The sequence below is a fragment of the Bombina bombina genome, chromosome 1 (assembly GCF_027579735.1).
Source record: "Bombina bombina isolate aBomBom1 chromosome 1, aBomBom1.pri, whole genome shotgun sequence".
NCBI classification, from domain to species: domain Eukaryota; kingdom Metazoa; phylum Chordata; class Amphibia; order Anura; family Bombinatoridae; genus Bombina; species Bombina bombina.
Genome location: NC_069499.1, coordinates 558277607 through 558291544, shown reverse-complemented (window position 1 = coordinate 558291544; position 13938 = coordinate 558277607). Strand labels below are relative to the sequence as shown.

Below are 13938 nucleotides of genomic sequence, written 5' to 3'. Positions count from 1 at the left end.
CGTCCAAGTACTCCACAGAGTGGCTGGCAAGAAAGGGTATAAAAGAAGAAAATCTAATGACATGGCCTCCTTGTTCACCTGATCTGAACCCCATTGAGAACCTGTGATCCATCATCAAATGTGAGATTTACAAGGAGGGAAAACAGTACACCCCTCTGAACAGTGTCTGGGAGGCTGTGGTTGCTGCTGCACGCAATGTTGATGGTGAACAGATCAAAACACTGACAGAATCCATGGATGGCAGGCTTTTGAGTGTCCTTGCAAAGAAAGGTGGCTATATTGGTCACTGATTTGTTTTTGAATGTCAGAAATGTATATTTGTGAGTGTTGAGATGTTATATTGGTTTCACTGGTAAAAATAAATAATTGAAATGGGTATATATTTGTTTTTTGTCAAGTTGCCTAATAATTATGCACAGTAATAGTCACCTGCACACACAGATATCCCCCTAAAATAGCTATAACTAAAAACAAACTAAAAACTACTTCCAAAACTATTCAGCTTTCATATTAATGAGTTTTTTGGGTTCATTGAGAACATGGTTGTTGTTAAATAATAAAATTAATCCTCAAAAATACAACTTGCCTAATAATTCTGCACTCCCTGTATATATATATATATATATATATATATATACACACACACTATAATCGCTTTTGTAACTCGTCCACCGGTGTCGCCAGTTGCGCACGCATCCTCAAAGGAACCGCCCGCACAAAATATTGAAAAAATACGTAACCGCCCACAAGAAATAAATAAGAAACACATAACCGCCTGCACGAAGTACTAACAAACACCTAAACCGAAAACCCCCACATCGCAAAATAATAAAGTAATTAGCCCCTAATCCGCAAATAACATAATTAAAATATTAACCCCTTAACCCGCCAACCCCCCACATCGTAATAAACCTAATTAACCGATTAACCCCTAAACAGACAAACCCCCACGTCGCAATAAACCCAATTAACCCACTAACCCCTAAACAGACAAACCCCCACATCGCAATAAACCCAATTAACCCACTAACCCCTAAACAGGCAAACCCCCACATCGCAATAAACCCAATTAACCCACTAACCCCTAAACGCCAACCCCCAATATCACAATAAACCTAATTATTAACCCCTAAACCGCCAAACCCCCACATCGCGATAAACCTAATTAACCTATTAACTCCTAAAACGCCAACCCCCCCACAACGCAAATAACTAATTTAATTACTAAGCCCCCTAATCTAACACCCCTAAATTAACCCCAATACTAATTTACACTTAAATAAAACCTAACATTAAATTACAAAAAAATAATCTAAAATTACAAAAAAATAAAATAAAAAAACCCCTCTAAAATTACAGAAAAAAACAAAAATTGTCAAAAATTAAACCTAATCCCTATGAAAATAAAAAAGCCCCCCCAAAAAAATATAAACAGCCCCTAAACTAAACTACCAATAGCCCTTAAAACATAATTTATGCTTACCTGATAAATTCCTTTCTTCTGTTGTGTGATCAGTCCACGGGTCATCATTACTTCTGGGATATAACTCCTCCCCAACAGGAAATGCAAGAGGATTCACCCAGCAGAGCTGCATATAGCTCCTCCCCTCTACGTCAGTCCCAGTCATTCGACCAAGAATCAACGAGAAAGGAGTAACCAAGGGTGAAGTGGTGACTGGAGTATAATTTAAAAGATATTTACCTGCCTTAAAAACAGGGCGGGCCGTGGACTGATCACACAACAGAAGAAAGGAATTTATCAGGTAAGCATAAATTATGTTTTCTTCTGTTATGTGTGATCAGTCCACGGGTCATCATTACTTCTGGGATACCAATACCAAAGCAAAAGTACACGGATGACGGGAGGGAAAGGCAGGCTCATTATACAGAAGGAACCACTGCCTGAAGAACCTTTCTCCCAAAAATAGCCTCCGAAGAAGCAAAAGTGTCAAATTTGTAAAATTTGGAAAAAGTATGAAGTGAAGACCAAGTTGCAGCCTTGCAAATCTGTTCAACAGAGGCCTCATTCTTAAAGGCCCAAGTGGAAGCCACAGCTCTAGTGGAGTGAGCTGTAATTCTTTCAGGAGGCTGCTGTCCAGCAGTCTCATAGGCTAAACGTATTATGCTACGAAGCCAAAAAGAGAGAGAGGTAGCAGAAGCTTTTTGACCTCTCCTCTGTCCAGAGTAAACGACAAACAAGGAAGAAGTTTGGCGAAAATCTTTAGTTGCCTGCAAGTAGAACTTGAGGGCACGAACTACATCCAGATTGTGTAAAAGACGTTCCTTCTTTGAAGAAGGATTTGGACACAAGGATGGGACAACAATCTCTTGATTGATGTTCCTGTTAGTGACTACCTTAGGTAAGAACCCAGGTTTAGTACGCAGAACTACCTTGTCTGAGTGAAAAATCAGATAAGGGGAATCACAATGTAAGGCTGATAACTCAGAGACTCTTCGAGCCGAGGAAATAGCCATTAAAAACAGAACTTTCCAAGATAACATTTTTATATCAATGGAATGAAGGGGTTCAAACGGAACACCCTGTAAAACGTTAAGAACTAAGTTTAAACTCCATGGTGGAGCAACAGCTTTAAACACAGGCTTGATCCTAGCTAAAGCCTGACAAAAGGACTGGACGTCTGGATTTTCTGACAGACGTCTGTGTAACAAGATGGACAGAGCTGAAATCTGTCCCTTTAATGAACTAGCTGATAAACCCTTTTCTAAACCTTCTTGTAGAAAAGACAGTATCCTAGCGATCCTAACCTTACTCCAGGAGTAACCTTTGGATTCGCACCAGTATAGGTATTTCCGCCATATTTTATGGTAAATCCTTCTGGTAACAGGCTTCCTAGCCTGAATTAGGGTATCAATAACCGACTCAGAAAAACCACGTTTTGATAAAATCAAGCGTTCAATTTCCAAGCAGTCAGCTTCAGAGAAGTTAGATTTTGATGTTTGAATGGACCCTGTATCAGAAGGTCCTGTCTTAGAGGTAGAGACCAAGGCGGACAGGATGACATGTCCACTAGATCTGCATACCAAGTCCTGCGTGGCCATGCAGGTGCTATTAGAATTACTGATGCTCTCTCCTGTTTGATTTTGGCAATCAATCGAGGAAGCAGCGGGAAGGGTGGAAACACATAAGCCATCCTGAAGTTCCAAGGTGCTGTCAAAGCATCTATCAGAACTGCTCCCGGATCCCTGGATCTGGACCCGTAGCGAGGAAGTTTGGCGTTCTGGCGAGACGCCATGAGATCTATCTCTGGTTTGCCCCAACGTCGAGGTATTTGGGCAAAGACCTCCGGATGAAGTTCCCACTCCCCCGGATGAAAAGTCTGGCGACTCAAGAAATCCGCCTCCCAGTTCTCCACTCCCGGGATGTGGATTGCTGACAGGTGGCAAGAGTGAGACTCTGCCCAGCGAATTATCTTTGATACTTCCATCATTGCTAGGGAGCTTCTTGTCCCTCCCTGATGGTTGATGTAAGCTACAGTCGTGATGTTGTCCGACTGAAACCTGATGAACCCCCGAGTTGTTAACTGGGGCCAAGCCAGAAGGGCATTGAGCACTGCTCTCAATTCCAGAATGTTTATTGGAAGGAGACTCTCCTCCTGATTCTATAGTCCCTGAGCCTTCAGAGAATTCCAGACAGCGCCCCAACCTAGTAGGCTGGCGTCTGTTGTTACAATTGTCCAGTCTGGCCTGCTGAATGGCATCCCCCTGGACAGGTGTGGCCGATAAAGCCACCATAGAAGAGAATTTCTGGTCTCTTGATTCAGATTCAGAGTAGGGGACAAATCTGAGTAATCCCCATTCCACTGACTTAGCATGCATAATTGCAGCGGTCTGAGGTGTAGGCGTGCAAAAGGTACTATGTCCATTGCCGCTACCATTAAGCCGATCACCTCCATGCATTGAGCTACTGACGGGTGTTGAATGGAATGAAGGACGCGGCATGCATTTTGAAGCTTTGTTAACCTGTCTTCTGTCAGGTAAATCTTCATTTCTACAGAATCTATAAGAGTCCCCAAGAATGGAACTCTTGTGAGAGGAAAGAGAGAACTCTTCTTTTCGTTCACTTTCCATCCATGCGACCTTAGAAATGCCAGAACTAACTCTGTATGAGACTTGGCAGTTTGAAAGCTTGAAGCTTGAATTAGAATGTCGTCTAGGTACGGAGCTACCGAAATCCCTCGCGGTCTTAGTACCGCTAGAAGGGCACCCAGAACCTTTGTGAAGATTCTTGGAGCCGTAGCCAATCCGAATGGAAGAGCTACAAACTGGTAGTGCCTGTCTAAGAAGGCAAACCTTAGATACCGGTGATGATCTTTGTGGATCGGTATGTGAAGGTAAGCATCCTTTAAATCCACTGTGGTCATGTACTGACCCTCTTGGATCATGGGTAAGATTGTCCGAATAGTTTCCATTTTGAACGATGGAACTCTTAGGAATTTGTTTAGAGTCTTTAAATCTAAGATTGGCCTGAAAGTTCCCTCTTTTTTGGGAACCACAAACAGGTTTGAGTAGAACCCTTGTCCTTGTTCCGACCGCGGAACCGGATGGATCACTCCCATTAATAACAGATCTTGTACGCAGCGTAGAAACGCTTCTTTCTTTATCTGGTTTGTTGACAACCTTGACAGATGAAATCTCCCTCTTGGGGGAGATAATTTGAAGTCTAGAAGGTATCCCTGCGATATGATCTCTAGAGCCCAGGGATCCTGAACATCTCTTGCCCAGGCCTGGGCGAAGAGAGAGAGTCTGCCCCCCACTAGATCCGGTCCCGGATCGGGGGCTCTCGGTTCATGCTGTCTTTGGGGCAGCAGCAGGTTTCCTGGCCTGCTTGCTCTTGTTCCAGGACTGGTTAGGCTTCCAGCCTTGCCTGTAACGAGCAACAGCTCCTTCCTGTTTTGGTGCAGTGGAGGTTGATGCTGCTCCTGTTTTAAAGTTCCGAAAGGGACGAAAATTAGACTGTCTAGCCTTAGCTTTGGCTTTGTCTTGAGGTAGGGCGTGGCCCTTACCTCCTGTAATGTCAGCGATAATCTCTTTCAAACCGGGCCCAAATAAAGACTGCCCCTTGAAAGGTATATTAAGTAATTTGGACTTAGAAGTAACATCAGCTGACCAGGATTTTAGCCACAGCGCCCTACGTGCCTGTATGGCGAATCCTGAGTTCTTAGCCGTAAGTTTGGTTAAATGTACTACGGCCTCCGAAATGAAGGAATTAGCTAGTTTAAGGACTCTAAGCCTGTCCGTAATGTCGTCTAGCGTAGATGAACTAAGGTTCACTTCAAGCGACTCAATCCAAAATGCTGCCGCAGCCGTAATCGGCGCGATACATGCAAGGGGTTGTAATATAAAACCTTGTTGAACAAACATTTTCTTAAGGTAACCCTCTAATTTTTTATCCATTGGATCTGAGAAAGCACAGCTATCCTCCACCGGGATAGTGGTACGCTTAGCTAAAGTAGAAACTGCTCCCTCCACCTTGGGGACCGTTTGCCATAAGTCCCGAGTGGTGGCGTCTATTGGAAACATCTTTCTAAATATTGGAGGGGGTGAGAACGGCACACCGGGTCTATCCCACTCCTTAGTAACAATTTCAGTTAGTCTCTTAGGTATAGGAAAAACGTCAGTACTCGCCGGTACCGCAAAGTATTTATCCAACCTACACAGTTTCTCTGGTATTGCAACGGTGTTACAATCGTTGAGAGCTGCTAAGACCTCCCCTAGTAATACACGGAGGTTCTCCAATTTAAATTTAAAATTTGAAATATCTGAGTCCAATCTGTTTGGATCAGAACCGTCACCCACAGAATGAAGCTCTCCGTCCTCATGCTCTGCGAGCTGTGACGCAGTATCAGACATGGCCCTAGCATTGTCAGCGCACTCTGTTCTCACCCCAGAGTGATCACGCTTGCCTCTTAGTTCTGGTAATTTAGACAAAACTTCAGTCATAACAGTAGCCATATCTTGTAATGTTATCTGTAATGGCCGCCCAGATGTACTAGGCGCCAAAATATCACGCACCTCCCGGGCGGGAGATGCAGGTACTGCCGCGTGAGGCGAGTTAGTCGGCATAACTCTCCCCTCGCTGTTTGGTGAAATTTGTTCACATTGTACAGATTGACTTTTATTTAAAGTAGCATCAATACAGTTAGTACATAAATTTCTATTGGGCTCCACCTTGGCATTGGAACAAATGACACAGATATCTTCCTCTGAGTCAGACATGTTTAACACACTAGCAAAAAACTTACAACTTGGTTATAATCTTTTTTAGCAAAAAACGTACTGTGCCTCAAAGAGGTACTAACGATTAAATGACAGTTGAAATAGAGAACTGAAAAACAGTTATAGCATCAAACTTTAAAACAACAAAACTTTTAGCAAAGGTTTGTTCCCATTAGTAAAATAACAATAATTAAATTTGACATAAAAAATACAAAGCAACGTTTTTATTCACAGTCACTATAAGAATTCTCACAGCTCTGCTGAGAGAATTTACCTCCCTTCAAAGAAGTTTGAAGACCCCTGAGATCTATCAGAGATGAACCGGATCATGCAGGAAAAATAAAAGTAACTGACTGGTATTTTTTGATGCGTAGCAAAGAGCGCCAAAACGGCCCCTCCCTCTCCCACACAGCAGTGAAGAGAAACGAAACTGTCACAAATAAAGCAAAAAAAAAAAAAAACTGCCAAGTGGAAAATAATGCCCAAATATTTATTCACACAGTACCTCAGCAATGTAAACGATTCTACATTCCAGCAAAAACGTTTAACATGATAAATAGTTATTAAAAAGGATTAGTGACCTTTAACAGAGTAGTTCCGGTGAAATACCATCCCCAGAATACTGAAGTGTATACATACATGTCATTTTAACGGTATGGCAGGATTTTCTCATCAATTCCATTCAGAAAATAAAAACTGCTACATACCTCAATGCAGATTCCTCTGCCCGCTGTCCCCTGATCTGAAGCCTTTACCTCCCTCAGATGGCCGAGAACAGCAATATGATCTTAACTACTCCGGTTAAAATCATAGTAAAAAACTCTGACAGATTCTTCCTCAAACTCTGCCAGAGAAGTAATAACACGCTCCGGTGCTATTTTAAAATAACAAACTTTTGATTGAAGTCATAAAAACTAAGTATAATCACCATAGTCCTCTCACACATCCTATCTAGTCGTTGGGTGCAAGAGAATGACTGGGACTGACGTAGAGGGGAGGAGCTATATGCAGCTCTGCTGGGTGAATCCTCTTGCATTTCCTGTTGGGGAGGAGTTATATCCCAGAAGTAATGATGACCCGTGGACTGATCACACATAACAGAAGAAAAGGGCCTTTTGTAGGGCATTGCCCTAAGTTAAACAACTCTTTTACATTTAAAAATTACTAAATCTCCCCTAACAGTAAAACCCCCCACCCAGCAAACCCCCCAAAATAAAAAAATAACACTAAAAAAAAACTAAAGTACCCATTGTCCCTAAAGGGGCAATTGTATGGGCAATCGGCTCTTTTCCAGCCCATTAAATCCCTAATCTTAAAAATAAAAAAAAATCTTAAACACTAAGCCCCAAATAGATACTCACAGTACCTGAAGTCCGGTGGAGGTCTTCTTCCAGCCAGCTCCATATCGTCTTCTATCTTCAACCTGAGCGAAGGCAGCGTGGTGCGGAGGTGTGGAGCTGCCTTACCAGATGCGTGGATCCTCGGCGCCGTGGAAGCTCCTCTTCATGCGATCGTCCATCGCACACTGAAAATTGAATGCAAGGTACCCCATATTTATTGGTAGGAATGCAAGATATCTCAAGTTGATTGCGGTACCTTGCATTCAATCTTCAGTGTACGATGGACATCGGATGAAGAGGAGCCTCCATGCCGCCGAGAAACACTGCCGCCACCGAGGACCGCCACTTTGCGCGGCCTTCACTTCGGATGAAGATAGAAGATGATGGATCCGTCTGGAAGAAGACTTTCTCCCGGATAAAACTGACATTACCCAAGTGGCTGTGTCTAAAGCCCGATGTACTGTAATTTTCCCATTTACACTATTTCTTTTGCCTCCACCTGGGGGGGTTCAAGGAAGGCACCCAGCCGATCCTCTGGCATCCACCCCAAGTGAACCTTGGGAAATGAGACAGACAGAAGCAAAAAAAAGATAGTGAAGATGGGGGAATTACAGTGCATGCTATATTTGTTTGATGCAGTGACTAAGCGCATGCACTATGAGGGGATTTATGATCTTACATCTGGCTTTACCCACAGCCACTTGGGTAATGTCCCTTACCAGGGTAATCCAAGGATCCCCAATATCTGAAATTACCCATAACATATAAACATATTACTTCTTCACTTTGACCAAACAACTCTATGTTCTCCATTATATATATAGGGCCTTCCCTTTTCCTTAGATTATTATATTTACATTGTGCTGTTGATACCTTAGTACATCAATAGACAGTCCCGTTCTGGCCTTTACATTATTATTTTTTTGTATAATTTTTAAATACAGTTTAAACAATTTTCAATATAGATCAGAAAAATGTTAAGGAGTAACAAAGTAACCTTAACTTTATATAATCCCCTATATTATCTATTCTGTATCATTATCAATGGCCTGTAACTTACCTCTATCACATTAAGTGCACCCACATTATTATTATATATTGTTTTTTAGAGGACAAATATGGCTTTCTTTTAACATTAAATATTTATATATGAACTATAATTTAATATGAATAAAAACTAAGCAATTGTAAGAAATTAAGAAATTTTATTTTTTCCAAACACGTACACTCATTTTTTTTTTTATTGTGAATATCATAATCCTGATAGGTTTAACTGCAATAAACCACCTATATTTGTATTCTGCAATAATCACTTCCACCCCCAATTCTCACCTCCCATTGAAACACTGTAATAAACACCTAAAGGGTTTAAAAAAAAAAAAAAAAAATCAATAAAAGTTTTTTGTTAGTTTTTTAAATAGGAGATGTATATTGGAATGATCTCTCTGCCTCTGTTACCTTAGATCACACTAAGGAAAGAGAAACGTAAAGGGAAATGCAGGCAGCCAATGATTACAATGACTACCTGTCACTGTGTACACGCGACTCCAGCAGCGCTGATTGGCTCCTGGGGGACTACCTGTATTGGCAGGCAAGTCCCTGCATCGGCTTCTGGGGGGAGCAGGGGGCCACAGAAGACATTCCATGGCATCTTAACGTTATTAAGGCACAGTGTTTTCAGGATGGCATCGAATGTTGTTAATGGGGTCTATAACATACTTACAAACAGATGTCACCACAAAGGGTGTTCTATTACAGAATGGGACCTCAGAGTCTACAAGCTAAAGCAACACTGGTCACTTCAATGATGAGACTGAACCACACAGTGCTCAAAAAAGGAATATTTATTATAATAAAGAGAGAGTCATAGAATTATTATATAGAAAATTAGCAAATCAAGGCAAATATCCCCACTTGCTTTATCCCCCAAAGTACTTTATATACATTGTTAGCAATGCACCAGAGAACTCTGGGTAAGATATGCAAGTTAAATATACAATATCTAATGCTTTTTGCTTCCAATACCGAGTTGCCACAGAAATTCTCCTTTATGGAATAGGTTTTTAAATTTCATACTTTTATCTCCAAAAATACTTTGGACTCTTCCTTGTATGAAATGGAAAATTTTAATCTCATGCTTTTATCTCCACCATAACTCAAATGAGTATGTATGTATGTATGTATGTATGTATGTATGTATGTATGTATGTATATAATATACTGTAATATAAATACAACAGTAGACAGAGCTTTATTTGTTAAATGTTTAAAAGGAAAAAAGGCGTCACAACATAGTTACAGCCACAAGAAGTCAAAGTCCTCTTAGATAATACTAATCTGTATATGTGTCAGGTCTCTGGAGCAGAAGTCACTCTAGCTAAGTTAAACATTACTGTAGTTTGTCTGATTGTATCTATCTTTATAACAAACATATAACTTGGCTCTCTGAATAAGGCAGGGGTGCGATAAGGTGCAGACGTTTCTCCATAATAAAAGGATTTAAAGAGAATATAATGCTTACCTACAACTTTTCTTGCTAGTTGCACTGCTGCATCAATGGTGCTAGTTTGCACAACTTCATCCACAATACCAAGTTGAAGTGCTTCAGGGGCTGGAACATGTCTCCCTGAAGAATAAATCATATATGCAGTTACACTGGCACTGTACTGGAGAAAGTCTTCATTAATATGTTTAACGAAAGGAAACTGTATGTTGTTAATTGATTTATGTAGCTCATTCCTATAATATAATTCACAATTATTATGCACTGACAAATAGTGCTAATTTTCTCTTGCAGGGTCATTCTAGTAATTAAGGCAAATGCTGTTGTGGGATGAACCACAAAATAAAATTAAAACTTGTCAAAGTGATCAAATTTGCTTGATAAAATGACATAACACAACATTTTTTGAGCATGTAAATTTTGCACTACAATTTAGTCCCTTTAAAGGGATACTAACCCCAAATTTTTTCTTTCATGATTCAGATAGAGCATGCAATTTTAAGCAACTTTCTAATTTACTCCTATTATCAATTTTTCTTTGTTCTCTTGCTATCTTGATTTGAAAAAGCAGTAATGAAAGGTTAGGAGCCGGCCCATTTTTAGTTCAGCACCTTGGTCGCACTTGCGGATTGGTTTGCTATATTTAGCCACAAATCAGCAAGTGCTACCCAGGTGCTGAACAAAAAATGGTCCAGCTCTAAAGCTTACAGTACTACTTTTTCAAATCAAGATAGCATGAGAACAAAGAAAAATTGATAATTGGAGTGAATTAGAAAGGTGCTTAAAATCTCATGCTCTATCTGAATAATGAAAGAAGAAAATTGGGTTTAGTGTCCCTTTAATATAGAAACATAGATTACCTCTGATGATCATGTCCAGAGCAGCAGGAACCCCTATCAATCGTGGCAGTCGTTGAGTTCCACCAGCTGCAGGGAGAATGCCAATAAGGACTTCAGGAAGACCCAAATATGCCTTTAAGAAAAATAAAAAATAAAAGATTATGTAAACAGCAGATGTGGACTTTCATGTCATCACTTCTGAGTAAGTTATCTATGAATCTATAGTAACTTTTATAAATAAATATAGATGGCTTTTGGAATTAGTACAATAAAAAAAACTCTATGAGTTCCTTTTATACATTTATCACAAGTTTCACAAAATATAAACCATATATTGCAACAAACCCCCAAGGCAGAACATGATCTGTGATCTGAGATGTCATTGCAGAAAATGCAGCATGTGTGCAGAAAACTTCAAATGTCTTTTTTCCCCCTCTCTCTCTGCAGCTAATTTTCAATGCAATTTTTAAAAATTGCTTTATTCTCCAGTTAATCAACGTATTGAAATTGAGCTGGTCCTTTAAAAGGACAGCCTACACCTTGGTCATCTTAAAGTCCTACCTTAGATTAAGCTGCAAATAGCCTCCTGCGCCCCTTTCTATATCATGCAGAAGGATCGGTAGAATTTTAAGATTAATATTGTTTCTGGGCACTTTGAAACGGCTGCCAAGCTCAGCCCACTGATGACATCATGATCTCGGCTGCATATGACATCCAATCACAAAAGACTCACTAGTTGGATTCAAGTTCAACAGACTGTCAATGCTGTTCAGCAGAGTGCCTAGATACAACCCAGATCATGATGTCATCAGTGGGCTGAGCTTGGCAGCCATTTAGAAGCAATGAGAAACACAATTTTAAAATAAACTTTTTTTACTGTTCCTGTTGAATTGTATGGAAAAGGTGCAGGAGGCTATTTGCAGCTTAATCTAAGGTAAGACTTAAAGATGACTAAGGTGTAGACTGTCCCTTTAGGTTTAACTGCCTAATTTAAAATTGTATTTCATTTTCATTTAAAAATGACCTGCAGAAAAACTTTCACAAAACAAATCTAATTGACGAAAGTGAGAAAAAGTTCTACCACTGGGAAACAAACCATGGATATTCAATAGCCATAGGGAAAAAGCCAACAGTCAAATAAAGAAAATGTTAGCAATCTTTTCAGTGTTAAGCATAGGAGATGCCTGAATATTTTACAGATAGCTGTATATTTTCCCCACTATTTAAACAATGTCAAGAGGTACATTTTGGAAATTACTGGTGCCAAGTGGGAATTATCAGCAATTGTCTACCAATGCAGCAATTTAAATTATATCTAAGATTACTCATCATACCCAGAATCACACAAAGAAACATACAAGTCAGAGAGGATGTGCTTAACCAGGAATGAACAAAGGCTCAGTAGCTTGTGGTGGGTGACTATCTGTAAACAGCCACTTTTAAGCTCAATTGTGCCTTTCACAGAGGAAAACTTTCTTGAAGTATATCAGTCTGATTGTGCCCAAAAAAAGAACAGTCCAGCCCCTAACATACCAGGCAATCCTCCTCTGAACAAGGACTATGGCAACCCCAGACAATCATTTCGATCTTCTAAAGGGCCTCATAAGTGTGGTGCAGCCATATACCTCTAGGCATATTGGGTATGGAGTCCATGTCTGGTTTCTACCATCATCATTAGGTAGACTTTACTCAGGGTCATAATACAAATATATGCAAAGAGAGAAGCGCTCAACCAGGAACGAAGAATCGCTCAGTAGTTTGTTCTTTGGTGGGTCATCACTTGGGAGCAGCTTCTTTTAAAAAAAAAGAAATGTTCTATATTCATTGAGGAGATTATTGACTTAATATAACAGCTCTGACTACAAAAGTATTTATAATTATCGAAAAGTGTGCCTGGTGCAGACCTCACAAATGGATATGGAAGATCAGGAAATCAGTTGGAGCATTTTTCTCTTTTACGCATCTTTTATAGACAGACAAGAAAGTTAAGTATGCAGACAAGCACAGCAAGTGTTTATACACATATCTTATAAAATAAATAAATAAATGGGGAACCTTCGAAGGTAGCCATCTTACTAGCCGCAACATTTCTGTCTCCTGTATAGGCTTCTAAAACCCAGCTTATATCTTACATTTTAAGCACCATCCATGGTCTTGGACATAAATTTATGCTAAGGCTAAGAATCTGAAAATATTATAATGGAGACGCCTTTTGATAACTTGGTGGTGAAGCTTGAGAATTTCCTACATGCACAACAACTAGAGCTAATTGAAAAGTTTCAAAGTCTACTAAAACTGACTACAACCAATAGAGCGTCTTTTGTACAAATTAACTGACAGTGAATCCATTTATTTAATCTGATAGGGCATCAAGCTGACACATTTGCAACCGGTGTGCATTCCCCAGGTCCCCAGGAGTAGTTTGCTGTGAAGGGGTTGGGGAGCAAGAAGAGAGTAGCTCGTGCTAAGGAGATGCTTGTTAATGTTCCTAAGGAGAGAGATAATGAAAGCTTTTGGCTGCTAAAAGAGTAAGGGAACGTTTTATGTGATGCCTGACAGTCAAGTCCAAAAAAAAAAAAACTTTAATGATTCAAATAGAGCATGTAATTTTAAACAACTTTACAATTTACTTTTATCACCAATTTTGCTTTGTTCTATTGGTATTCTTAGTTGAAAGCTAAACCTAGGAGGTTCATATGCCAATTTCTTAGACCTTAAAGGCTAATCTAAATGCGTTTTTCACCACTAGAGGGCATTAGTTCATGTGTTTCATAAAGATAACATTGCGCTCATGCACGTGAATTTACCATGGAGTCAGCTCTGATTGGCTAAAATGCAAGTCTGTCAAAAGAACTGAAATAAGGGGGCAGTCTGCTGAGGCTTAGATACAAGGTAATTACAGAAGTAAAACGTGAATAATTCTAACTGTGTTGGTTATGCAACACTGGGGAATTGGTAATTAAGGGATTATCTATCTTTTAAAAAAACAAAAATTCTGATGTTGACTGTCCCTTTAAAG

The 13938-nt window shown here is 40.0% G+C and overlaps 1 protein-coding gene across 1 annotated transcript in view; it reads right to left on the bottom strand.

Moving 5' to 3' along the window:
* EHHADH (enoyl-CoA hydratase and 3-hydroxyacyl CoA dehydrogenase) overlaps positions 1-13938 on the bottom strand; it is a 313543-nt gene that overhangs the window by 246059 nt on the left and 53546 nt on the right. The window contains exons 5-6 of the mRNA XM_053698742.1: positions 10941-11052; positions 10099-10203 (exon numbers count right to left, since the gene is read on the bottom strand). Coding sequence (XP_053554717.1) covers positions 10099-10203; positions 10941-11052 — 217 coding nt within the window. The remainder of the gene's footprint in view (positions 1-10098; positions 10204-10940; positions 11053-13938) is intronic.